Source organism: Chamaea fasciata, unplaced genomic scaffold, assembly GCF_029207755.1.
Source record: "Chamaea fasciata isolate MVZ Bird 193981 ecotype frontalis unplaced genomic scaffold, bChaFas1.0.hap1 SCAF_5, whole genome shotgun sequence".
In the NCBI taxonomy this organism is placed as follows: Eukaryota; Metazoa; Chordata; class Aves; order Passeriformes; family Sylviidae; genus Chamaea; species Chamaea fasciata.
Genome location: NW_027094090.1, coordinates 44,900,583 through 44,928,354, shown reverse-complemented (window position 1 = coordinate 44,928,354; position 27,772 = coordinate 44,900,583). Strand labels below are relative to the sequence as shown.

Below are 27,772 nucleotides of genomic sequence, written 5' to 3'. Positions count from 1 at the left end.
GAGGGTTTTCAAAGGTATGCAGAACTTCGGCATAGCCTACTTTTGGAGCATTTGATTTGCCATCTTCACCGGTTCTTTGTGCATGTAACTTCAGTATGGAGAAAAGCTTCTATTGGATAGCCTTGCACCAGGCAGCTCTGTATGTTTGGACTCATTGGGTAGCTTTTGGTATTTGCACTCACAGACCAACTGGTAGTGGAAGTATGATGGTACTTCTTGTGTGAATCTGTAGCTAGTGACAGCAATGAGATTCATTCTTTTATCAGCTACTTCCTAACAGTGTTTCATTTTCTAACAGGTGGATAGAAGCTTTTCAAGAAGGCACTGTATTATAACAGTGTCAGCATTGCATCTGCAAGTTTAAAGGAAAATATCCAAGGATGGTCATAAAACAGACTACAACTGTTCAAAGAAACAGAATCCGTCGCAACCTACACAAAATTGTATATTTGTCAGGATTAGGAGTTGTTGCATTTTTAGTGTAAAGTAATATTTTTCTAAAGAATTGTATGTATTTCTGTGTTGATACAAAATGTGTTATTTATTAAATTCCAATGTTTACTTAAATGGGCAGAATTATTTGTGCATTGAAGTCCAAAGTGTCCTCAGAATGGCAGATTGTTGGTCAACAGACTCATAAACTTTATGCTTTATTTAAAAAAAACCCCACAAAACAGATTTGTTGCAGTTGTACATTTCCTCGTGATTTGTGTATAGGTTCTTGAGTTGCTGGTGTTCACTTTGCAATTTAGCAAGAACAGATTGGTATAGGAATTTCACAGATTTGGGATCTTTGTTGACTATGTAAGCTCCTTTATGAGCAGTTGCATGATATCGATGCTCCTTTCCTTGAATGGCAGTTGAAATCTTGCATACCAATACATTAAAACAGTACAACAAATTCTGTATCACAAAAACAAAATACAGTTCAATTATTAAAAAACAGAAAAGGGAAAAATAGTTTTAAAAGCAGTTTGCAATTACAGGGATAAGGCACTAGAGCTGTTACAGTACTACAGATGCCAAAGAGACTAAATGAGTTATCTTCCAGCAATGGCAGGATGTATTATCTTTTTATGTTTCCAGTAATAATTCAAAGCAGAGTAAAAAGACACTTTTGATAATCGAAGACAAAAGATCTCATTTGCTTCAAAACTTCATGTCAAATGAGTTCTGTACACAATATGAAACACTGTATAAACTATTGTTCAAAGAACAGTAAACAAATATGTGCACCCTCCTCTCTGAAAATTTTAAAACTATTGTATATTTAAATTTTATGTTTAAACTGGAATTGCCATACCAAGACAGAAGTGCAGAAGGCATTGAAAATGCATACCATTCTTTGAAATGCCTTTTATTTGCAATTTGATTTGTTCTGTTCGACACTTTAAAACAGAATTCAGCTTTAGGTGTTTGGGTTTGGGGTTTTTTTTCTTAAAGAAAATCATTGGTATACCTCATTAGGAAATACTTACTGATGATTCTGGTGCATTTATTTTATTTAACGTTTTAAAATTTTTAACACTGTAATAGCATATATGGAACTAGAACTATGAAACCCACATGAAAGGAAGCCATTTTTATGTCAAATGCAATGCATATGTAGTCAATTGATTTTACTGTATGAAATACTTGTCATAGTCCCCTGAATCAAGCTAGTCATGGTAACAAAATTAAGAGCAATTAACTTTTAATTAATAGTTTGAGTTCAACGTTAATAGCTATTCTGTGGCCTCACAGCAGAAAGAGATGATAGAACTGTTAATATCCATCACAAAAAGGCCAAGAATGAAAATGCAAACCAAAATTCTCTAATTCCCTCAATATACCTCAAGGTCAGGTCCAAGATACTAACAGAGCTCTGAAGAAGTTTAATTTCCAAGAGCTTTTCTAAAGGTAGTAGTGGGCTTGGAAGGCGAATTCTTAATATTAACTGTACAAGAAATTTCATTGACTTCCAGCATTTCAGTAGAGTACCTTATGAATCAGGGACTTAAGGCTGTAGATCTGACTTCCCTCAGGAACGCTAGAGATTTGACCAGATAGTGTTGGAAATGCAGTAGGAGTCTGATCAAAGCCTTTATTCTCTTCTATTGTAATACAAATGTGCTAAATGAATACTTTCCTCTTGTTTTATACAAAGGGCTTTTACTTAATTTTCAAGAACAACTGCTGACTGAAGCTAAGTAAATTATTACCGTGTCTCTTCAGGGTGAATTCTGACATGATTTTTTACTGTATCCAAAACAAAACTGATATCAATACAACAGATGTGACGTGTCTCTTCCAGTTTATAGTATCAAAGGGAAGAGCTTCTTCATATTTTCATAGGGACTGCACACCAACGAAGATGGCAAGTCCTGAAGCAGCAAATGAATCCGAAATTTGGCTAGGAGCAAGCTAATTTAATTTCAATTTATGCTTTGATACTTTCCCTGCTGCAAAACAAAGCAATAAAAGTCAAAACACACACTGAGTAAGGTGGCCAAGTTCTGCTTCATGTGGTGTCAAACTACCTCTAGTTTTTGGTGCAGAGGGAGAAAACAGTTTAAAGTGTTCTGTGGAAATCAGAGGACTTCTTCCAGAAGTGGCTGATCAATCAAAATAATTGTGACAGAAATAGATTGGAACAGTAGTATACATATTACAGTCACATTCTGTGTGAAATAAATTGTCTTTGTAAATGTGTTTGAATATTTCTTTTCCTCTCTCCTGCATTAGTCCTTTGTGTCATATGAAGAACCCACAACACAAGCATTTTCACAACACTTTCAGATGGTTGCTTTTCAAACTTGTCCTATTTCTCCCCTTCACCTCCCAGTTTAGTTCATTACCATCAAAAGTAAAATATTCACATCTTGATTCGGCTAAACACTAAAACAAGATTGGAAGTTTTTAGACACCTGGCTACCTCTTCTTATAAGAATCTATAGTTGGTAATCAATTTAAGATGAGTTAGTAGAGTATGAGACAAACATTAGCATTGAATATTAGTTCTAACATTTTTATTCATAGATAAATTAAAGCTTCTAGGATCTTGAATTCTCTTTAACTTAAAACTGTGTGCCCAAAGGACTTAAAACGAACTGAGCAGCTAGCTGTGGAACACATTTTACTAAGTATTTTGTGCATGGAAACTCAATTACTCAACTATGTTTATTACATCATAATGTAAAGAGATGTCTGGAAAGACACATTCAGTGCATTTGTTTGCTGTAACTGCTGTCTCCTATTTACCATCCAAATAGGCTTTTATTTGGAGCAGTCCTAAATCATACTGTCTAAATGGAAGAATAGAATTTTTATTTTGTAACTGAAAACGGTTTAAAGTTGTAAATATTCCTGTGGATGTTCATCATTTTTGTATAAATAAATTCACATTATTTGAGTTTGTGTCTTTTAATATTTTCAGGGTTTATGTATTGTGTAATTTGTGTATTCAGTGATTTTCAAACAGCAGAACTTGTTGCCATTAGCTGCACATCAGTCTTACTGAATGAAAAATCATTCAGAAGAATTAAGGGGGTTAATGTCTATGTGAAGGTCAAATGAAGGGTTTTACATTAATAAATCCTTTTGCAAAATCTAGTTCTGCTCTATCAGTCAAAGTATGCCTGAATCACAGCTTCTGTTTGGCATTGGGTCCTGCACATGGGTGGGTGTCCCAGCAGGCGTGGGGCAGGCAGAGTGTCTGGAAAAGGACCAGGGGGTGCTGATCAACAGCAGTGGAACGTGAGCCAGCTGTGCCCAGGTGGCCAAGAAGGCCAGTGGCATCCTGGCCTGGATCAGGAATCGTGTGGCCAGCGGGAGCAGGGCAGTGATTGTCCCCATGTACTTGATACTGGTGAGGCTACACCTCAATTGCCGTGTTCAGTTCTGGGCTCCTCACTGCAAGAAAGACTCAGAGGTGCTGTAGCGTGTCCAGAGAAAGGCAATGGAGCTGGGGAAGGGGCTGGAGCATAAGTCTGATGAGGAGTGGCTGAGGGAGCTGGGGTTGTGTAGTCTGGAGACAAGGAGGCTCAGGGGAGACCTTAATGATCTCTTCAAGCACCTGAAAGGAGGTTGTAGCCACATGCTCAGCTTCTTCTCTCAAATAACAAGAAACAGGACAAGAGGAAATGGCTTCGAGTTGCAAAAGGGGATGTTTAGATTAGATATTAGGAAAAACTCTTCATCTGAAGGGTCGCCAAGCACTGGCACAGACTGCCCTGGGAAGCAGAGGAGTCACCATCCCTGGGGGTACTTCAAAGATGTGCAGATGTGGCACTTGGAGACACGGTTTAAGTGATGGGCTTAGCAGTTGCTGGGCTAAGTTGGACTCAATGTCCTCAGAAGTTTTTTCCAACCTAATTCTGTAAGTATTTTAGCAGGGCATGTAAGGGAGAGATTTTTCTGTCAGGTTAGTTATGCTGCCTCCTTATATATGTTTGAAAGTGATTTTTTGAAAACTTGCAGTAATAGCAGAAAAGGTTTTGCTTCTCTGCATGTTTTTGATAGGAATGTGTCTCTTGTAATCCTGGCTGACACAGCTACAGAGGCATGCCTTCATATACAGATCAAGTATGAATTGGGTCACTTGCTAAGAAAAAAACAAAGTATGTTTTACTGGTTACAGTGACATTTCTGCTGTACTGAGGATTTCAGAATACTTGGCTTAAATAAGCTTTGGTGCAAATTCCTTGGCATTTGTTAAAATAAACTGCTCTAAGCTCCATCATTTAGAAAGTGGATGTGCAGCTCAAGCTAGTTTGGGAAGTGACAAGTACTATAAATTGGGAGTGCTGGAACATTTGACACTTAAAGGAATTGCTTAGAGAGTTAATTTTTCTGACTTAAAAAACGTTCACTGAGTTCATTTGCATTCAGTGTTTGAGAACGTCTTTGATCAAAAAGCAAAATAAGATGCTTCCAAGTACTGACTGAACTAGTGATCTTGAGCTAGGGTTGATAGATAAAACTGCAGCTGTGGGACTGGGAGTGGGAAGAGTAAAGGAATTGACAAGAGCGTGCATAATTTTATTAATGTTAACACATAAATTTACTGGTACTCTTTGGGGGTTTTTTCCTATCACTGCTGCTCAGATGTTGATGCTTATGTCATCTGATTCAGTAGAAATTGCATTAAATGGTCTAAGTGATTTTCAGATCATGAAATTGCACATACAGCCCCAGTGACCTAAAAGATCTTGGAAGTTGCTGCTGATCTCTGACCACAGCTAGACCATCTTCATTGAGCAGATGGAAGAGGAAGAAGGGAAAGGCTGTATTTAAAGTATAAAACTCTTACTTAAAATCAAGGTAATTTAAAATAATTAGCATAAACTAAGTTGGTTCCCTGGCAGGAACAGGCATGCATTGGCAGCCAGGCCATTGTTCAGGGCACTGTTGACATTTAAGGATGGAATTTGCTTCTGCCATGCACGTGAAGCGCAGCTCTTCCACACTCAGCTGGTTGAACTGCAGTGACTGTGCAAGGCACTGTGTGTGCCTACGTCACCTTGCACGTTTCGAACCCAATGTGCCAGGCTTGCCTGTGGATCTGCCTCAGCTGGAAGAGCCCAGCAAGGTCCCCAAAGCCCAAATGCTGTGCACCTGTGATGTTCAATGCCGCTTGGTCCCATTTCTCTGCTGGGAACTGAGACTCGTGCTCTACACTTGATGGGCAGAATACCTGAGGATGGCGTTCCGTTTTGGACCCCTCACTCTAAAAAGGAGCATCCAGAGGTCAACAAGGCTCATGAAAGGTCTCGAAAACATGCTCTATGAGGAAGGCCTGAGGGAGCTGGGTCTGTGTAATCTCAAGAAGAGGAGGCTTAGGGGGGCCCTCATGGCTCTCCCACAACTACCTGTAAAAGAAGGGTGTAGTGAGGTGAGGGACTGGTCTCTTCTACCGTGCCTGAAGTGAGAGAACTGAAGAAGTGGCTTTAAGCGGCACCAGGAGAGATTTCCAGATTAGAAAAAATCTTTTTTCCGTTAGGATGGTCGCACTGGAACAGGCTGCGTCAGGGACGTCGGAGTCACCGCGGCAGGAGGTGTTTTAAGAGGGGTCTGGGGGTGGCTGATGTGGTTTAGGTGTTACAGCGGCAGCAGTGCTGGCCGGACGGTTTTACTGGGCGATCTGCAAGCTCCGTTCCCACCGCGACGAGCCCGCGGCTCCCCAGCGCTGCCCGCGGCCCCGGCCCGGGGCCCCGCCCTCACCGCCGCGCGCCCCGACGCCAGTCTCGAGCGCGGGCGCAGGCGCAGAGCCCGCGGCGGGGCGGGGCCGAGCGGCGGCGGAGGCGGGGTCGCGAACTCTGACCCCCGGGAACCGGAGCCGCGCCGCCGCTAAAGAAACCCGCCGGACCGGCCACCGGGCCCGCCAGGTGAGAGGGGGGGCCCCCGGCAGCCGAGGGACGCCCCCCGCAGCGGGCGCGGCCCGGCGGCGGGAGCACGGGGAGCGGGGACGGCCGCGCTGTAACGGTGCGGGCCCGCGGGGATCCCGGCCGCCACCGCTGCGGAACGTGGAGCGGAGCGCGCCCGCCCCGCCCCGGGGCCCGGCCCGGCCCCGGCGGCCCTGCGCCCCCCGACCTTTCACCTACAGGAACCGCTTGCGTGTCCCGCCGCCCCGCATCCGGGCGGCGCCGGCCGCCGCTTCCCGCGGGGGCCGGGCGGAGGAGCCGCGGGGGGAGGAGGCGGCGGGCGATGGGCGATGCCCGGTGCCCCCTCGTGCTGGGCCCGGCCCCGCGCAGCCATTTTGTGCGGAGCGCCGCGGCGGGGGCGGGCACGGCGCTGGCTCCGCGCCCTCGGCCCGGGCGGCCCCGGGCAGGGGAGATGTGAGGGCAGCGGGCCGGGGCGGCGGGGCCTCGGCGCATCTCCCTTTCCCCCTCCCGGGCCCTGCTCCTCAGCATTCCCGGGAGGTGACCGTGCCCTTCCCCGAACCCCCCAGCCACTCTGCCTGCCGGCGGCATCGCCCCTCCAGTTTGCTCCTTTTGTATACCCCTGGCGGCTATCAGGGTTTATTTGGATTAAGGCGGTCCTGAGCAGCACCCGGTATTATTTTCATTGGGTCAGATGACCCTGTCGCTGTTCCTTATTTTGTCTCGTTGCGTGGGGTATTTCTTTTAAGCTGCGGGGTTTGTGGAGTCTTTATTTTTTATTCGTTGCCTTAAATTGCTTTAAGTGTGAGAGGCACGGCCGCATGCCCCAGGATGCGCTCACATTTGCAGATTGTGGAGGGAGCAGAGGAGATGCCGTGTGTTGTGCGAGTGAACTTACGCAACAGAAGAGGGAAGAAAATGCCTTGATACTGGTTTTACTGAAAAACGAGGGTGTGGACATGATTCTTGAAAGACCAAGTTAGGCATTCATTCTTATGTGAAATCTCTGATTTGAAGCTACTGATGTCAGCAGAGAGGACTTGGGAAAGTGGCGTAGCAGGAAGAACTGCGTCCACACTTGTCATGGAAAAATAAGATGGGAAAAAATTCCAGTAGTTTTCTGTAGGACAGCTTCCTGGTTTTGGAATCAGCCTTATATAAGTAGAAATAGAACTATCTCATTGGTGGGAAAACATCACAATTTCTGTGCCAGTTCAGAGTGTTCATCTGGTGACCCTTTGTAATTTTGTATGGCTTTTTCTGTAAGTTATTATTCTGAAAGTAATTTTGTGACTATTTTCTCCACCCCCTTTAGTCCATGGTTGGGAGCTGTGACATGAGATGTCCAACAGAGCATTTAGCCCGTGGCTTGCTCCTTGCTGTACAGCTTTACTCAGGGACACTTGTTTCAGTGAAGTCTTAAGGTCTGGGAAATGTTTGCCTGCTCCTCTCTTCAGCTCTTTCTCCAGAGATGTTGCTGAACCTCTCTTATGGCAGGGCTAAGTATTGTCATGTGCTGGTGGTCAGCTGTGTGTGTGCACATGTGTGATAATGCAGGGAAGGTAACTGAGGTCACCTGGAGGGGTGTGCAGTCCTGTGCACTGCTCTGAATGGGTGGGCACCACTTGCTGAGTCTGCTGCCTTCTGCAACAACAAATCAAGATGCTTATTGCAAAAAGCGGCTCACAGATAAATTAACTTTTCTCCTCAATTCTTATTAATATTTCTGATTTTCTTGCTCGTTGTGTTTTCTTGTGAAATGTACTCTTGAAAGGAACAAGTTTCATGAGAATTCTGATATCTTTAAGAGTAGTCGTGTCAGGCTAGATTGCAGGATAGGAGGGGGGTTTTTTATTTGGGGTTTTCATGTTTTTGGTACTTTTTTTAAAGTCTGCCCTAATTTTATAGTTTAAGGTTCTTGGCCTTTGAAGAGAAAGCCCTGAGCAACATGTGTAACTCTGAAGCTGACTTTGTTTTGGGGGAAAAGGGGTTGAACCAGGTGACCTGCAGAAGTACCTTTCAGCATTAATTATTTCATGATTGTATTGTTATTAAAGGTCAGGGGGAGCAGACAGGTGTGCAGGGAACCAAAACCAAACAAAACCTCACTGATGTTGTAGCATGCAGGTAAATAGCTCACCTGTGAAATGCAGCTACAGAATGCTTGTAGGTACTGTGGTAGTCCAGGGAAAACTGACTTTGATCCATAATGTGAAATCTCATATTTACAATAGTAAGATTAGTTTGTTCCCTATGCTTATACTCAATTTTTGCTTTAATTTATCGTGAGCTTATTGTGCTGTGTAATGAAAGTTTGTGCAGCCAGTGAATTTGCTGGGGTTTCCCCTGGAGTTTGTAAAAGAAAGCATACTCCCTAAAGAAAGTAGTTTGTGTCTAATGTTTGGGTCAAAAAAAAGCAGTGCCTCTTCCTTAAATAAGAAGTTAAACTGTGTGTAAGAGCTAGGCTGGTGCTGCATCTTAACTTGTCCACGTTTGTTCTGCTGGTGGATGAAGTGTGGCTCTCAGCTGGCAAGTGCTGCAGGGTACAGGGTGTGTGTCTGTCCTGCTTCAGCAGCCATCCTGGCTTAGCACCTTTGCTAACCTGGGTTATTTTAGCTGATGGAGGTCAGGGAGCCCTCTGGCCTGTGGTGGGTGTAACATCCCCTGCTGGGGAGGGTTACCCACATGCTCTGGCTGGCACAGCTCTCTGCTTTTTGTCACCCGCAGGCTGTGGTGTGCAACCAACAGTGACCATCAGGGGAAACTAAACTGTACCTGGGTTACTTTCTGGCAACGTTGTTTTTTTTTTTGGGGGTTTTTTTTTTTTTTTGGGGTTTTTTTTTTTTTTTTTTTTGTTGTTGTTGTTGTTGTTGTTGTTGTTGTTGTTGTTTGGTTTTTTTTGGGTTTTTTTGGTTTTTTTCCCCCTCAGTGGTGTTTTGAGCTGCTTTTAGCACTTTAAACTTTTGCCGGTACATTAGTAGGATAAAGTAACCTGCTGCAAAACAGAATTCTTTCAGTAGAATTTTATGGATAAAGCTGTGAACGTGCAGTTTATTAGATTCTTACTCTTGTGTACACAGACCTGTCCATATTTTTACCCTTCAGTCATCAGCTTTTGATTCCAGAGATTACTGCAGTACCTGCCAAAATCCTAAATCAGCAAAGGATTTATTTTTTTGTAAAACCAAACTCTGAAATTCCAGTTCTCTTGAGACTGGAAGATGGCTTGTGCTGTCTGAGTCCAGTGTATCTGATTATGCAGTGCTGCAGATTTTGTAAGGAAATACATTCCTTCCTGAAAATCATGGTCTAACAACTGCCTTTCTGTATCAATATTTAGATTTATTTTTTTTTTTCCACTTTGCTAGGCCTTCTCTAAAAGGGTGTTTACATTTGTTTAACTTTAATTACTTTTGTTCAACTTGGTAGTAAGCCAGGCTGGACTAAGCTCAGTATTTGAATGCCTTTGTCAGAAATTAAAATGGAAACTTAAAAAATATAAACCGCCAAAAAACTAAAGCAAACCCTCTGCTATTGTCATATTAGCTCTCATGAATGGTTTTCATTCCAAATAAGATGAGGTTGCTGTTTATAATTTACTAGTAACTTTGTGGTGTGAGAACTACCCCGTTTACTGTGGTAATGTGTTTCCTTTGAAGTATTAGCTGGACAGTGTGTCAACATGACTCTTAATTAGATTTAACATGAAGTTTTTTTCAGAGTGCTTTTCACATGTTTTTAGGAATTTAAAAAATCTCAAACCCAACAAAAAAAATTCACAAATACACACCCATACCCTCTTAACAAAATCTAATCCTGTGTAGTTGATAACAAAGGAAAAAAACCAGGGAATCACAAAATTACTTGGGTTGGAACAGAACATAAAGGTCATCTAGTTCCAACTGCCCTGCCATGGGCAGGGATGCCATGTGCTACATTAGTTTGCTCAGAGCCTCATCAAATCTGGCTTTGAATGTTTCCAGGGATGGGGCATCCGTTGATTCTCTGGGCAGAACAGGGCAACCTGTTCTAGGGCCTCACCACCCTCTCTGTAAAGAATTTCTTAATATCTCGTCTAAACCTGCTCTCTTTCAGTTTGAAGCCATTCCCCCTTCTCCTGTCACTACACACCCTTGTAAAAAGTCCCTCTCCACCTTTCTCGTAGGCTCCCTTCAGGTACTAGAAGGCTGCAGTTAGGTCACCCCAAGCCTTCTCTTTTCCAAGCTGAACAATCCCAGTTCTCTCAGCCTTTTCTCACAGGAGAAGTGCTCCATCCCTCTGATCATCTTGGTGTCCTCCTCTGGACTCTCTCCAACAGCTCCATGTCCTTCCTGTGCTGGGATCCCAGAGCTGGATGCAGCACTGCAGGTGGGTCTCACCAGGGCAGAGCAGAGGGGCAGAATCCCCTCCCTCCTCTGCTGCCCACACTGCTTTGGATGCAGTTTGGATGCCCAGGACACGTTTGGCTCTCTGGGCTGTGAGTGCACACTGCTGGGTGCAGCCTTTCATCCAGGAGAACCCTCAATTCCTTGGCAGGGCTGCTCTTGTTCAGTTCATCTCCCAGAATATTTTACATGGGGCAGTGTCAGCTGTGATTTACTGGAAGGATGTGTGAGAAACTCAGTTTTGTTGTATGGGGGGTTTTTGCTTCTTTGTTTGGGTTTTTTGTTTTGTTTTTCCTTTTTATATGAAGGAAGCTTCCATGGATATGCAGATGTGCAAGTTTGTAAGGGTTGTCTTTAGTAGTACTGTTGAAGAGGTGTGCTGATTTCTGTGGAGTACCTTCATGTAACAGCTACCTCATCTGTGGCTGTAGTTCAGTGAATACTCCAAATGGTCATCTTGCATAACACCTGAATGGGCAATTGGGCATTATAGATAAGCTGGTGTAACATTTGGCCTTTTTCCAAAAAGAAGTGGTCTTGATTCTGCTTCTACTTGCTTTTCCTGTGTTGTGTGTAACAATTTTTGGGTGCAGGGTGAATAAAGTCAGAAGATGAGTTTACAGCTATACAACCATGAGGGCAAATGCAGAGTGGTACAAAACCAGCAGTGGGGCTGCCTCTCATGAAATCCTGTAATTGTACCCTGGAGGATATACTGCCTCCAAGGGTTCAGAAAGAAGCATTTTCCGTTGCTCTGCTGTGTTAGGGTGATCTTTCTGTGCCAGCTGCAATGGACCTGGCCGAACCTAATCCACTGAGTCTTCAATCTGATGAGCTTCCTGGCCCTGGTTCATGGTGCAGGTTCAGTTCTGGTGCAGGGCATTGGTTAGGGGGTTTTTTTCTCATTTTTTCCTGTTGCAGACTTGAGGTGGAGATGCAGGCTGTGGCTGGCAGTACGCAGGGCAGGTTAGCCTGATTCAGTGGCTGCCCTTATCTGGCTCTGGCATGTAGCCACTGCTCCTGTGAGGAGACTCTGCTTTCAGACAGCCCCCTTGCCTGTCCTCTTCCTTCTTCTCCCAGTTGGCTGTGGGACTGTGAGGTAAGTCAGCTTACCTGTAGCTGATGGGACAGGTGATACCAGATAAAAGAAGCAGGAGCCAAGGCCTAAAAGTGGGACTATCCCTTCGGTGGCCCAAACTTTAAAAATGAATTGTCAGTCACCTGAAAATTTATCCTAGTGATTCTGTTTTCTCATGTTTCCTCCCACTGTAGAACTTGCTTACAGGAAAATGTAGTGAGAGCACTGATTTTAAATTAATTGCACAGACATGCCTATAAATGCATCTCCTTCTATATTGCTCTGTGCCTTTTAATTACTCCCATATGCTTTTGCAATCGTCTCATTTTCCCTTGCTTGCCTGCAGGTCCAGCTGCTTCAGTTTCGTGTTGTTACTTGTCCCTTTTATATTCACTGTCTAAATCTTGATCTCATGTGAATTTAAAAACCAGTATCTAACTGGGTGTCAAGGGTGACATAAATATTCCTCAGTTCATTGATAAAGACAGTCTTACTCCTTTAAATATACCAACTGTTCTGCCCTCTTGAACAGTGTGGTTTATAGAACAATAATCCAAGAATAGCTCTTTGAGCTTGCCATGTTCATTGAGCTTTTCCTGTATGAAGCACTGAGCACAGTAGCATCATTTGTTTCATAAATGTGTTTGAATTCCTTTGCTTAATATCTATAAAGCATCACAGAAAACTGCTCTAACATATAAAGAAATCTTGTGGGGTTCTTATTTAAGAGCTATCTTGGGCACATTTAATCATAGAGGGATTGTTAAGTGCATTCTGTTTTATGTGTAGGAGTTTATTAAACAACTTTGGCACAGCTATGCTGAATTCTTAATTAGTATATGATTAGTTTGATAATGAAAGTGAGGACTAGTTTCCATGTTAAGGTACAGAGTACCTGTAAGCCCAGTGTGATGACCTGAGCTAAAATCCTTAGTTGACTTCGAGGTGTATTGAAATCATTAAGTACTGAAGCAGTATGACTACAGAGAGAGATTGTTTCCTCTTCTTTTGCAGTTAGTTTTCTGTTACATTAACTTTTTGAGCTTTCCTAAGAAGTTGTGTTGTCCTTCCTGTATTTGTCTTTACTGTGTGTCATGGTTTAACCCAGGCAGGCACCAAGCCCCAGGCACCACTTGCTCCCCCAGCAGTGGGACTGGGGAGAGAGTCAGAAGGGTAAAAACTGGAAAACTCATGGGTTGAGATAAAGACAGTTCAGTAGGGAAAGCAAAAGCAACACAGACAAGCAAAGTGAAGCAAAGAGTAATTCACTGTATCCAGCTGACAGGCAGATGTTCAGCCATCTCCAGGGCAGGTTGCTGGCTGAATATCCAATGTGATGGCAGGGCCCTATCATGCATAATGGTTACTTGGGAAGACAGATCCCGTTGCTCTATCTCCTCCTTCCTCTTTCCGTTTTTATATACTGAGCATGATGTCACATGGTATAAAATATACCTTTGGTCACCTGTCCTGGCTGTATCTGTTACGCATCTCCCGTGTACCTCCAACTTCCTCACCAGTCTGGCAGCACAAAAAGCAGAAAAGGTCTTGGCAGTGTGTGAACACTGCTCAGAAATAACAAAAACATCTCTGTATTATCCCCCCTGTGTTCATGACAAATCCAAAACACAGCCCTGTACCAGCTACTGTGAAGAACCAGCACACTGATAAAAGAACAAAAAGTAAAGTTCACAATAACTTCTGCAGTCATAACTAGTTAATGTACCTGTACCTCTAAAGTATCTAGAACATACTTGTGTAACTTCATTGGTTTAGGAGGTTAATTTCATCTAGGAAAGACCCCTGTATTAGGACACATTCCATACACAGTAATTAGAAGAATCGTTATTCATTCCATACATAGAGTCAAACTGGTTTAACCGTGCCAGCAGAGTAAGTTAAACTTCTAAAATTTTGCAAACATTGTTTTTTTACCAATAAAACTGGTATGACCGTTTATTTACTTTATTTACTTTTTTTCAAAGTAAACTGAAGATCTTTGGAATGGACAGAATTTTCTCATGTTATGTCTTAATGCTGATGTGGTTCTTACTCATTTGAAGGATATTCCATCAGAATCAAGGCACTTGATAGTGGGGCAGCTCTGCCAACAGGGTAATATAATAAAATGGGAGATGTTGTTATTTATATCAAATTGAGCGTTGAAACATAAAGAAATATACTGCTTTTAAAGTCCTTAGTCTACACTGGTATAATATTTAAAAATACTGTTAATAGGAACCTCCTACTAGGACAATTAAAGTTGTATAACTTTCTCCCTGGAGAAGGGTAAGTTAAACAGTGATGTCTGCTGGGTATAACTTAACTGTACTAGTGGAGAGGTCAGTGCTTCTGACTACCAACCTTCAAAATTGCTGTCTGCCCCCATGGGAATGTCTCCTGACCCATTTCAGTTGAAGTAGGCCTGAAATACCTTAAAAAAGTAAGTATTTCATAAGTTACTTTGACTAAAACATTGAGACAACTCTGGCACGTAAAAGCTGAGGAAGAAGTAGAGAGGAGGGATTTAATTGGTGCAAGCTAATGAAAGTTTTCCACTGCTTTGGTGGCCTACACAGTGTTTATCTAAAGTAGCAGTGCAACACCACTGGACTTGATGACAGATTCGCCACCAACCAGTTTCTAATAACTGATGATAGTGATGCATTTAAAAATAATTGAGTCTTGTCAAGAAGGCTCACAAACTCATTTACCGGGGACATAAACTAACAACATGTAACTTATAGACAAAAAGATTTTGGCAGCATTTTGAGTCTGAAGATTGAACAGAAAAGCAGTAAATGCATTTTAATGCATTTAAGAGGAAGTCTAATGCCTGCCTTCTGTCAAAATGCCTGCTTTCAGATGCTGCTTCTAGTGGATGGGGGAATTGAGCTTTTGTAAGAAAGAGAGATGGCTATATAATTCTGTTTATTATTTTTTCAAATGTTTTTGAAATAGCTTCCTTTTTTATTTAATTATGTGCAAGTAATGCTGTCAAACACTCAGGGAATAAATTTGAGAAAAAGTGCAGTGATTATCCTTGTAAAGCAGGTCTAATCAGTGTAAGTGCAGACGCTGGTATTTGTGTTACTCTGTACCTAGAGCAACAGAAGCAAAACATTTCTGTGCTGTGGATCTTCTGAGAAGGGGATTTTTTCCTTTTCCCAGAAATAAGAAAATACACAAAGGGATCATCAGAGACTAAGGGAATGCAAGGCTGCCAAACTGGAATGTATTGTACATTTGCAGAGGCAGCGGTCTAATCATATTGACAGTCTTAATGTTACCTGACATAGTTGTCAGCAATAAATCTTTTTAAAGGAAAATTTTAGAAAGGTTATGTTTATTCTGTAGTTTTACAGTGTGTTAGATCTTAATGGTAGATCTGCAGGTTGTAGAAAGAAGTAACAGCTTAAGCTGTGAAAGTGTCATTGGCTAAATGGCCGTGGGACAAAGCACTTCTTACCACTTTGTTTTTCAGAAATTTTGTGGTAAAAGTAAAGGCAAGGATCTTAGTCAGATGTGAAAAGGGAAACCAGTAGAGCAATTGAGCAATACTTGTTATAAGCTGCTATAGGCTTACTGGCTGAAACAGCAGCAGTTGAAAATAATTTTTGCAAGAGTATTCAAAGTGAGGTGTAAATGAGGTAAAAATTATTTGGGCAATATTTGTAAACAGTGTAATTGTTGTTGTAATTATTCTGTTTGTGGGTTGGCAGGAGCCTTAGCTCTCCTTTCTCCTTTGTAGTCATAATATAACTAATATTATTACAGTTATTTTAATTGTTGGACCTTATAAAGCAGATCCTAAAAGTAAATGCAGCTTTTTAATGTTATGGTCTCTGGTCTTGTAGAATTCCAGGTGTCCTCCATCCAGTGTTTTAAATAACTTTAGAAGGGAAATAAAAATGTGATTAGCAGTCTTAAGTATCTGAATAAAGTTTGGTTTGTCATGATTTGTCTCATTCATTTTGAAAGGAGAAGAGAGTATTCAAAGGGAAAAACCTGTCTATTAATTGACTCCATCTACTTTCCTATACTAGTAATAAACATTTCTCATATATGGTCTTATGTGTCCTTTGAATGTGTGTGGCATGGTTTTGACAAGCACGGAAAAGAGCATTTCTGAAATCAAGAGGATTCACATTAGATGAGAACACCTTGAAGATCACTTCTGGTTTTTGAAGATCAAAACTCAGACTGATGATACTTAGAATCATTAAGATTGGAAAAAAATCAAGTCCAGCTGTTAAGCCAGCAGCCCTGTGGTTGCCACTAAGCCTGGTGCTACACGCACATGCATTTTGAGCGCTTCCAGGGATGGCAATTCCACTGCTTCCCTGGGCACTCTGTACCAATGCCTGACTACCCTTTCAGTGAAGAAATCTTTCCGAGTATCTAATCTAAACCTCCCCTGGTACAGCTCCCTTCAGGTGCTTCTAGAGAGCAATAGGTTTCTGCTGTGCCTCCTTTTCTCCAGGCTGAACATCCCCACCTCCCTCAGCCACTCCTCAACCAAGTTACGCTCCAGACCTTGCACCAGCTCTGTTGCCCTTGTCTGGACTGCCTCCAGCACCTCAGTGTCTTTCTTGCAGTGAGGGGCCCAGAACTGGACACGGCACTGGCCTTACTGGTGCTGAGTACAGGGGCACAGTCACTGCCCTGGTCCTGGTGGCCACACTGAGCTGATCCTGGCCAGGGTGCCATTGGCCTGCTTTGGTCACCTGAGCACAGCTGGCTCGTGTTCAGCCACTGTTGACCAGCACACCCAGGCCTCAGCCCATTGATCCAGCCTGTCCCGATCCCTCTGCGGAGCCATCCTACCTTCCAGCAGGTCTCCGCTCCTGCCCAGCTTAGCCTCATCTGCAAATTTAGCAAGGGTACCCTCAATTCCCTCTTCCAGATCATTGATAAAGGTATTAGCTGGGGCTGATCCCATACTGAGGCCTGGGGAGCACCACTGGTAATTGACCATGAAGTGGATGTAGCTCCATTTATCACCACTCTGGGCCCAGCCAGGCAGCCCAATTTCTACCCAGGGAACAGCGCCCCTGTTCAAGCCGTGAGCTGCCAGTTTGTCCAGGAGAATGCTGGGGGAGATGGTGTCAGAGGCTTTGCTAAACTCTGGGTAGACAACATCCATGGCCTTTCCTTCATTCCCCAAGTAATTTTCTTTGCTGGGAAATGAAGGTTATAAGGTGTTAAGGGAACATTTCTCAGTTTCAGGTAGCTTTGAATTTAGAATATATGTATCATTTAATGTGAAACAATTCAGCCACTGAGAATGTTGGCTGCAGTAACTCAGGAAAAGCAGCTTTTAAAAACATGAAAAATGTGCTAAAGATGAAAATCCACAGAATAGAACAGCTGAAGTGGTTTTTGTCTCCTTAATTCCCTGCAGGGATGTCTAAAGAGTGTTTAGGCATACCTGATGTGAAGTCTAACACAGATACCCTAGGTAAGCAAAATATGAACTAAAAAACCTTTTACAGCTGTCCCAAAGTTAGCTGAGAATTTGTTCTCCTTGACCTGTCCTGCTCCCCTGTCCCCTGAGGAAGATGCACAGCGTAACACATAGCTGCTCCTCAGAGAGGTGACCTTGCTTCTTCACTTAAGTGACTGTGGGCTGGTCTGACTGCAGAGTGAGCTGCATCAGGCAGCTGGCTGGGCCCAAAGCAATGGGTACGGTTTCATGGTGCAGTTCAGCTTCAGCTAAATTATCAGCTTCCCACCAATAACAATGGAATGGAGGTTTGTCTCCCCCTCAAATCTTCCTTCTTTTCCTCCCTCTCTTGACTTACAACAACATATTTTCCCTTTCATCTGCGTTAGAATGAATCTGACTGCAAAAGAAATCAGTTCAGGGTGCGTACCTAGATGATGTTTGCTGCATTTCTGCCAGCTGGGTTTTCTCTCTTTTATTGAGTTGAATTTTCCTACTGTGTGGTCAAGACCACTGCAGCTTGGTCAGGGTGAGCAGGATTTCCTTCCTGGGCATGAGCTGTAAGTTCTGTTCAAACTGCTTTTGAGAGTTCCTTGTTTCTGCAAGTAGGAAAGAAGTTTCTGCCAGTTCAGTTGCTTGAACTGACTTCTCAAGCATTATGTGTATGCCAGCACATGAAGAGATGAAATTATAAACCAAAAAGGGAAAATAGGATAGGAATGCCTGTTTCAGCTCTCCATATCTGTAGTTGACCTGCGACATGAAATGCTGTCTAAAAGTTTATACTTAAAATATTGAAGGTGATTTTTTTCACTATTATACATGCTCTTCAAAGCAAAGTTGCATGATTTATTGAAGGTGATTTCAATTAAGATACTTTAGTTTTGTCGGTGCCCTTCGGTTTAGGGATCACTTGAGTTAAAGCAACAATACATAGAAGAACCTACTTCTGAATATTTATGTAAATTGAAAGTGTGTCAAAATATAAAGCACCATATGATTAATGTGTAAATTCTTGTCAATAATAGTGAGTACATTCGTTTTCCATTGTGTGCATGCCTCACATTGTCAAACTCAGATGATTGGTGTCGCTTTGACAGCTGGTTCTGCATCCATAAGTTGAATCTCCTCATGCTTGTTCCAGACAGCATGAAGAGGTAGGACAGGTTCAACCTTTTCTCCAGGTTCCTCTTCATCATAAGAGTTCAGTCTTGTTTGTGTACTTGGTGTCTTATGTTCATGCAAGTGTAGTTCAAATGAGTCTCTTTTAGATCAGTTTCAAAAATTCACTGCTAATGGTTTATGCCTCTCTGAGAGCAAGTTTCCCTCCAACTGGTACATCATAGTTGAATGCATATATATTCCTTCACTGCTTCACTCCAAGGTGAAACACGTCAGTTTAAATCACTTTCAGTTTTCAAGCTAAGTTGTTTTCCTAATACATCTTGACTGTGAGAGTAGTCGCATCTGAATTAGGAGAGCTAACTAGCCGGTGCAAATGAATACCTCAAAGTGATTTTTTTGTTATTTGGTAATGAAGTAGCAGTCATTTCTGTCACTCTATATGTAAACAGTACAATATTTTGTTGCTAGTATTTTATTTAAAAGAAGAAAACATTGACAAGACTCATTGCCTGCTTTGAAAATTCCAAATGCTCTTTGAGTAGTGATTGTGCTGCAGCTCACTGGATGCAGAAGTGGGCTAATAGAGTGCTCCTGCAAGGATGCTGACACCTAGATCTTCCTAGGAGATAATGCTTTTAAGCATAAGCTTCAGTGTCATATCTCTATATGCATGCCTGTTATCTTTTGTCCTAATTTAACTAATAATGCAGCATGCTAGTGAGTGGTTAAGAATGGTCTACAGTGCCCAAATTCTGTATTTACTATTTGTGTTATGCCCATTTCTGTATTTCCCCTTTCACATGAATTCATTAATTATGCTTTAGTATACCATTGGGCACACCTCCAAGGCCTGCAGTTCTCGCTGTAGTTGAAAAAGATTGCTCTTTCCAATTTTAAGAGCAGAATCAACTTGAGTTAAACTTGAGTTAAAAGGGAGTTAAATTTTTTACTTGCATGGCTCATTGGGGAGGTTTCAAGATTCTGAGGAGGAGGTAATTCCTAGGAGTTCCAGAAAAGTTAACAAAAACCAGTATGTGTAAGAGCACTGCCTTTGTTCCTGCAGAAAGTAGGCATTACAGTGTTTTTAATTTGCTTTTGTTAGTAAAATTGTTTATATGGTGCTTTATAATTTGTGAGTGTTCTTTTAAGTACTGCCTAGTGAATATTGCTGCAGCAGCCGTCTTGTTAGAGGGTAGAAATGAGCCAAGACACAGACTTCTTGTTTATCTCAGGATGAAAAGGGTCCTGGTTTATTCCTCTTTATAACTCAGCCATCCTGACTCCAGCCATTCCCTAACTCTGGCTGCAGCAAGCTCCTTCTGCAGGTTTCCCTTGCAGCCTCTGCCTGCTGGTTATTTCCTGCTAAACTATGACTGCAGGTCTGCAGACTCTGAATGCAGGCTTTCACCAAGCTAGACTGTGACTGCAGGTTCCAACAACAGGCCGTAACTGCAGACCCAGACTGATTCACCCACAGCAGTGAATCTCTCCCCAGAATCCTGCTTCTTTATGACTTTCCCTCACCAGCTAACCCACTCCCTTGTATCACACTTATCTTTATTGGATATAGCTGTGACTCGTCAGGGACGAGGCTGTATTGGGTTATTAACACAACTGTCACTTATCAGGGACAAGGTCATCTGTGTTCCCTTCTCCTACAAATATTTGTATATCTGTAATATATGCCTTGCCAAATAAACAAGGCAAGCATCTGAATCTTTTGTACTGCATTAATGGTGCAGTGTCTGCTACCCTGCATAAACCCCACAAAATTCTTTTAGTGAAGATTTGGGGTCATGCTGTACCTACAGTATTGATAACAAAACAGCATCTTTTTTTTTAAAGACTTACCTTCTGTGTCCCAAGTACTGCCTCCTGTTAGTTACAAAATTGACCTTCAGGCACTCTTGTTAATACTAAAAAATCTGCATGAGTTCAGAAGAAGTTAGATTTGTCCCTCTTGATTTACATTAACAAAACTGTGTTCCAGTTTTATAAGATGTACCTGCTGATGTCATGGTCAGTAAAAGACTTCTGTTCTCACTCTGATTTTACTATATTGTTCTTGTTGGAAAAGCAGAAGAGGAAAAACAGAAAGTCTCTGTGTGAGTTATTTGAATAAAACAATTCAAATTTTTCAAATAGCAAATTATTTATTTTTATAGTATAATCCAACTTCAAATTCTGCAGGGATGTCATCTTCATAAAACTATGAATGCACTTATGTGAACTATATTTTCCCCAGGATATTTTTACTTTTGAAACTACAGATGTTAAGCGTCTTCTTTCCTTTCTTTGACAGGAAATTCTGGTGATTAAAGATCATGGCAACCATAGAGGAACTGGCCCATCAAATTTTTGAACAGCAAATGGGAGAGGTACATAAATTTTGAGTCCTGTTTAAGAGAAATTGAATAATAAAATACACAGACTGATATGTAAAAACCAAAATCATAAGAGAAAATTTTTGGTGTAGACAAGGCTTCTGGACACTTCCCTCAGAAGAACCTACTATGTCCATTTTAAAGTTATGCTGCAAAGCCTTTTTTGCCAAAGTTCGTCCCACAGAAATTAAGAACAATCTAGCAGTGTTTCCAGTAAGTCACTACTTTTCAGCTTGCTGTCTGAGCCTGTAGTGGTTTTCAGAGAACCATCTGGTTGTGTAATTGCTTTGCTCTCTTTTAGTTAAAAAAGTCAGGACACAGCTTTTACTTTACAACTATGCAATTACTTCATTGGTCATTTTTGTTTTCACTAGTAAAGTTTTGCCATGTTCTTCACTTTCAGATATATGTGCTTGCTATGTGTCAAAAGAAAGATTGAGTTCCTGTTTCTGCAGATTTCTGGTTTTGGTTCTCTCTCTTGACCTGTGTGCAGAATCTGTACTGCAGCCAGAGATGCACAGATAGTTTGAGAGTGTTGATATGAGTATACGTAGTTATCTAGAAAGTCTCAACATGGCATAGACTGTTTAAATTAGCACCACTTTAAATAAGATAGGGGCAGTAATTTATATAATATTAATATATAATACTATTTTTTACCTTGAAATATCTGCTCTTGGATCTTTGTTTAGACATAGACTTACTTCTCAAGTAATACTATTTCCTCTCAGCCTAGATTTCAGATGGAAAGGTTGGAGTGGGGGGATGGGATGGTTAATTCTACTCTGAATAAATTCTCTCAGCTTTTATTTTTGTAGCATCTCAGTGTTGCTAAGACTGTTTCAAAAGGACATAAGTGGTCTATGGGATACGTGATGTTTTCTTTTTGTTGTCCTTTTCATTAGGTGAGAACACATGTTTAATGCAGTTTTGTTTTGGGACTATTAATTCTTTGTTGAGGTCTAAATAGGATTGTATTTCCTGTTTAAATTTGGGGTTTTTTGACAGTACAAGGCTAGTCAAAGCTAGCTTGAAGTGTGCGTTCCACTCAGAGAATGGTGTGATGATGGTGTTTAGCCTCTGTGGTGGCTGTTTCTCAATTTTGTAATGTGACTCCAGGAGACAGTGAGCTGACTTAGTATCTCAGTATCATAAGAGAGAGAGGGTCCTTTTTCTGTTTCTTTCCTTAATAATTTCCCCACTAACAGTAAGCTAATAACCCAGCCAAAACAAAGTTTTCTGCTGGGTTAGCGTAGAGTAGGGTCTGAGAAGGCTCCAGTGACTACCCAAGCCAGCACAAAGAAGATGATGACTGGTAGCCAAAAGAAGGCAGGAGAGATAACAGACATAGAGTGAAGGTGCAGTGCTGCAGGGAGCTGTAGCTATTCCTGTTCTTGGTGAAATCACAGCTCTACAGTTTTCATGGCTGTTGTTTTGTAAGCAGTGAAGATTATGATTTGTCCTTTAGCAAGGTTTTACTTGTGTCTGAGATGGTCACACAGTGTTTGGCAGCAGTGCAGCTTAACCATTCCCCAGTCCTCACTTAGCCACTTATTCTCATGCTACACTAGTCTTGCTCATGTTAAGCTCTGTGTGTCATCATTCAGTGGACAAAACTAGGAAAAAAAATTAATTGCAGCATAGTGGAGCAAGGTCATCTCCCTGTTGGTTGTGATCAGTGTCCTTATTTCATACAAGGTGCGGCCCAACCAGGCACATGGTTGGAAGGACTGAAAAGCATCCCGGAGGGCAGTGCAAGCTGAGACTCCTTAAGCCAAAATTACTGTCAGAGGTGCATGCCATGTATGAATGTGCTGCCTGAAAGGTGGAATCAGCAAGGAAAGCAGTCTCACCAGGGCCTCCATGCACTAACTTACATTCCTGCCTACCTACAGACTGTAATTGCCTGGTGACACTTCTAATCACTCTAAGCTCTGAAAAATCATAGTTTAAGATCTAGAGAACTTCAGCAGTATTTTTGGTACCATTTATAATTATAAAATATAATTTTTGAATGTAGAGGTAGTTTTAATTGAATTTACAAGAAAATATTACATGAGTAGAACCTGAAAGGAAAAAGACCTGAAAGGAAAAGGTTCCAATATTAAGGAGAATGGAAATGCTTCTGTGTCTCATTGAAATAATGGTCAGAAGTGTTTTGTACATGAATTTTAATTTTTTTATAATATTAATTGTTTTTCATGAAGCATTTTAAATCACTAAATTACCACAACTATTTTACAGTAGTCTTCACAAACATGCTTTTATTAATTTAGGACTTTCTGCATGAAAGCAAAACATCGAAGCAAAATAAAACCCTCTGTCTATGGGGCATTGTGGAGTGATCGTCATTGCTCAGATGCTGCCATCTGCTAGTCATCTTTTGTTCAGTGCAAAATAATTCCTATTTCTACATCCAGACCACATTTCTTGATTCAGGTAGCGAAGCTACCTGCCAAGAGCCTGCAGCATTCTTCTTTCTTTAATCTGTGGCTGGGTACACTACCTATATGGTAGTTCATTTCCACAGTCCTGCTAGTTTACTGTAACAGAGGAAAGCTACATAGTTTTGAAACTGTCACACACATGAAAAGCACAATTCAGAAAAAATTTTGCAGTTACTCTTATCAGTATTAACTGCAATAAAAAAACCTTGCATTTTGCATAGAAGTAAAACTGTCAGGCTGACATTTTGTGGAGTTAAAAAGCCATTTTACCTTACACAACATGTGGATCATGACATTTTAAGGGAGCAAATGGGAAGCAGTTCTATAATATGTAGCATATTTTGTAAAGCAAAGGTAAATGCACATAAAACTTTAATTGCTTCTGAATCACCGCGTGTACCTGGTGATTTGAGTGGCTGATGCAGAACTTCAGTGCTTGAAAGTATCTCTCTTGAACTGAAAATGCTGCTGGGTAGTGAGCAGGTTTTTGTCCTTTACTTAAGCAAAGAAGTAGATGAATTGTTTAAAAGTACTTGTACTCAGAAAAATTGGGTATTTTTAGAAAGCAGTGTCCAGAAATGGCTTGGGCAGTAGTTTGAGAAGCATTTCTTTTGGTGGTGCTGGCAGCTTAAGCAATCTCCCCAGCAGCTTAGCCTCTCTCATTTGCTCTGATGCATCTGCTTCTGAGCATTGTGGAGACTGGATTGAAGGTTTGATCTGTGCTAAGAATAGCCTTTGTTTGCTGGGCTGCTTTTCAGCCTCCATTGGTGTCCTGTTCCAGATCACAGAATGACTAACCAGCCAGTTTTACCTGCCAAACTAAGGGGAGAGGAGCAAGTAGATTATGAGACTGCTACCGAAAGTAACACCTTTTTGGGCAAAATTTCAAAATCAACGTAGGCTGATGGGAGCTTGTATTTCTGCTATAAGGGGAAGTCTTACCCTCCACCCTGTCCCCCTCTCATACTGATCTCTAGCTGCATGGTCTGGCCTGCTTTTGTGTGCTGGTACTACCATTTAGATGTTGATATGGTTGCAAAATCAGGAAGCTGATCCAGGAGGAACAGAAAACCCTCACAGACTGTTATGAAACAGTACCTTTACTGCAATATACATATATATTCTCTATATTAATTGATTGGAGGGGGCAGAGGGACAATCAGGTGCAGAGGAGTATTTGTATAATGGTGTAAATACTGGGAATTATTGGTAGTACAGATTTGCAAGATGTTGCAGGCAGTTTTGTGAGCAGCAAAAAGGCTTTGGAGTTACCGGAGAATTTAAGAAAAAAATTTCAATTTGAAGGTGGCTGTAAACTCTGTGAGGACAAATTCTCTTTGTACTGCAAAAAGTCTGGCCTTTCTGATCAAGCCTCTACAAATAGCAGCTGTCCTTAATTTTTATTGACAGATAATGTAATGACTAATACCTTCCCCCATATGCCATTGGCTGTAGGATGTGAAGAATTTTAAAAATCTTGATAATTGTTAAAACACTTCCTTGAATTGTGTCTGAGAGCATTCAGGCAGAGATTTTAATACAAGATACACTGTTTGCAAACTCCACACAATTTATTAGTTTTCCCTACCTTTGTTAATAGTTCCCCAGTATAGAATTCTTTAACAGAAAAACAGAATTGGTACTGACAATTGCTGTGTTTCCATACAAAAAACCCTCCTGTCACTTCAGGTGAGCCATTAAAGTATATTTATTGCAAACATAGCACAGCTATGATGATAGGTATTGTGTCTCATGAACATCAACAGTAGTAAATATTCAGTTCGGTTGACATACATGGACTTGTCAACCATTAATTGCTTTACTTAAAGTGTTTGTAAATTTCACATTGGAAGGTACTTCAAAATGGGTTTAAATCAGGATTTTCTAATTAGAAAAATTAAGGTGTTGAATTATATTTACAAGCATTTGCATTTTTTGTAGAATAAGAGTGTCAGACTTTCCATGGCCTCGTTCACAGAAATTAGAAGTTGATGAAACCTTAAGGTTTAATCCATTAAGATAGTGGATCCAGTAAAATAGTACATCTGTTGTCAGTCCATTACATCTGTTTCTTCTTTCTAGGTGACACATTCGCAGGAAGGTGGTACACAAACACTAATGGATGGGACAGCACAACGAATACAGATTGTCCCTGCGGATTCGGGCCTCTCGTTATCGCAGCGTATACAGGTATGCTTTATCTGATGCCTTTTAAAAGCAGACATGACCTATTCACTTCTGCATGTTTTCACATGCAGTTTTTTTTCTTTTTTCATCATGTTACTTGCTTTAATGTAAATATTCAGCTCCTGATGGCAGAGACCCTTTCTATATAAACAGGAATAAAACATTATTCCTGTTGTTCCTCCCTTTTTTCCTTTTTTTTTTTTCCCCATGAAAGAATTTTAACATTACAGAAATCCTAAATCACTGAACAGAAAAATACTTTTTGCAAGTCAGGCTATTCCTTGAAAGTTGAATATTTTGTCAATTTTGTAGTTCAACTAAGTTGGAGGATTTCTACATTTTGGAGCAGAAGTGGGGTGTGAAATACTGCATTTTATCTTTGAAGTGAAAAAGTGCAGGGAAACTTAGTGTCTGAGAAGAATACCGGTTTTTGGTTGTCCTAACCCATGTTATATGTCTTGATATTATAATCCATAGCCTGGCCAAGTAATAACCTCCAGCTGGAGTGAGGGTAGTGAAGTTTTTGGCAATGTAGGTACTTAAATCAACATAGAAATGTGTATAAGGAGACTAGAAAGATTTGAGGAATTAAATTTCATATTTTATGCCTTAGAAGTCAGTGTAAGTCAGTTTTAGTTTTAATTTTTATTGTAGAGAAAGATAACAACTGCAGAATAAATGTAGAAATATTCTCAGATATATGTTGTTCATACAAAAGCACACATTTAAGTGAGCCAGCTGCTAGTATAATCTTGGCTGCTTTTTCTTTTACCAGCTTCACTCTAAAACATTGTCCTCTGTTTTTTCCCTGTTCTGGTGCATTATGTTCAAGCTGTCAACCTTCCAAGGCTCTTTACAACCACCCCCATACATGATGGGGCTTTTTTGTATTTATTACCCCCCACCTGTGCTCTAGTCATGGTATCTGTCTTACCAATCCAGCAGGTCTTCATTCTTTCAGCTACCTCCACTGCATTTCTACACTTCAGCTGTGGCTGTGTACAGCTGTACTTTTTATTAATTAATTTGTGCTCATCAATTTACCACCATCCTGTCTTCAAAAAGGACGATAAGCTCTTTGGTTGTCGTCTCTTGATATGTGTGGAACAAGACTCAGTCAAAACCCTCATCCTGCAAGAGACATCTACAACCATATCACTAGTATCAAACTTAGTAATAAAAACTTTGAATTTATGTGATGAGAAAAGTAGTTTGTAGGAATAAAAGTATCTCAGTGAAATGTCCACCATAAATGTTACAAGTTGAAGAATTTTCAGTATATATTTTCAATTGATATTTTTTCCTTTATTATTATTAAATGCACCTAATTATCTGAAATATTGAAATAGAAAATCCTCAGTAAAAGGTTCTTTAAAACATTTTTCATTAGTCACTCTTCTTAGGGAATGCTAGCATTTCTTCTGGGAGAATAGTTGAATGCTACATTTGTTGAACAGGCATTTCTGCACAAAATTGGCAGTTATACACAGGTGTATTAGTTGTCTGCGTTTAGACATCTTCTTTTATGTAAAACAGGAACGCACAGTTACTGAGGTGTTTAATTTACTGAAATGATGTTCAAATGGAAATCAAAACTTGTTAACAAGGCTTAAAAGCAATAAAGGAAAATAATACCTTCCATTATCATCAGGGTGCTTAAATGAAATATATGAGGGTAGTGTATTTTTTATGCAGTCAATCCTGAATTGATATATTCCTGTTTTATAGTATTACTGTTTTAGCAATATTGAGTTTCAGATTATTAAAAAAGATAACGTATTGTCACTGATTCGTGGTCAGAAGATGAGTGTTTTCCTCTTCCCTCTGATTATTTTTTTCTCTTAGCTTGACATTTAGGTATTGCAAGTTGTACTCTAGTGAACTGCTCCACTTTTCAGTGTCCCCATTGCAGTGTAGGTGGAGGTTTTGCAGGTGTATGGCCATAAGAGGTCAGCTGCAGACAGAACATCCTTAATTGTTCAAACTGCTTTCTCTTATGCCTGTCAGTTGTCAAATGCTTGTCGGCTGCAGAACTCACTTGTGCAGGTTGAATAGCTTTGTAAGGATATTAATGTAACACTGTACCTACAATATCATGTAGTGAAAACTACCTGGGCATCTTCCTAGAATTGCAGGAACCGATTTGAAGACTGGGACTCTATTTGTTAAATAGAAGGTCAAGTGAATTGGATGAAGTAGCAGTGGTTCTTCTGCCTGCTGTCCTGCCATATTTATCTACAAGCACGTATATTTTTTAATTACACAGCTGGGCTACAATAGGAAAAAAGATAACTTAGTATGTATGTTCCAAAAGTAATTTCAGCTGTAGTTCAAGTTTGTGTCTTTACTGTTTGGGACATT

The 27,772-nt window shown here is 41.0% G+C and overlaps 2 protein-coding genes across 7 annotated transcripts in view; both read left to right on the top strand.

The window, feature by feature from the left end:
• FGD6 (FYVE, RhoGEF and PH domain containing 6) overlaps positions 1–3,391 on the top strand; it is a 74,414-nt gene extending 71,023 nt beyond the window's left edge. Inside the window, exon 21 of the mRNA XM_066183395.1 lies at positions 299–3,391. Within this exon, the coding sequence (XP_066039492.1) occupies positions 299–335 (37 nt within the window). The 3' untranslated portion in view covers positions 336–3,391. The remainder of the gene's footprint in view (positions 1–298) is intronic.
• Positions 3,392–6,280: 2,889 nt separating this feature from the next.
• NR2C1 (nuclear receptor subfamily 2 group C member 1) overlaps positions 6,281–27,772 on the top strand; it is a 59,435-nt gene continuing 37,943 nt past the window's right edge. For 2 of the 6 annotated variants that reach the window (XM_066183390.1, XM_066183393.1), the window contains exons 1-3: positions 6,281–6,365; positions 20,696–20,771; positions 25,307–25,414. In XM_066183390.1, coding sequence (XP_066039487.1) covers positions 20,718–20,771; positions 25,307–25,414 — 162 coding nt within the window. In that variant the 5' untranslated portion in view covers positions 6,281–6,365; positions 20,696–20,717. Of the gene's footprint in view, positions 6,366–10,703; positions 10,728–20,695; positions 20,772–20,874; positions 20,991–25,306; positions 25,415–27,772 lie in introns of those variants that run through there. The other 4 variants (XR_010720809.1, XM_066183389.1, XM_066183391.1 and 1 more) reach the window with 3 other exon arrangements.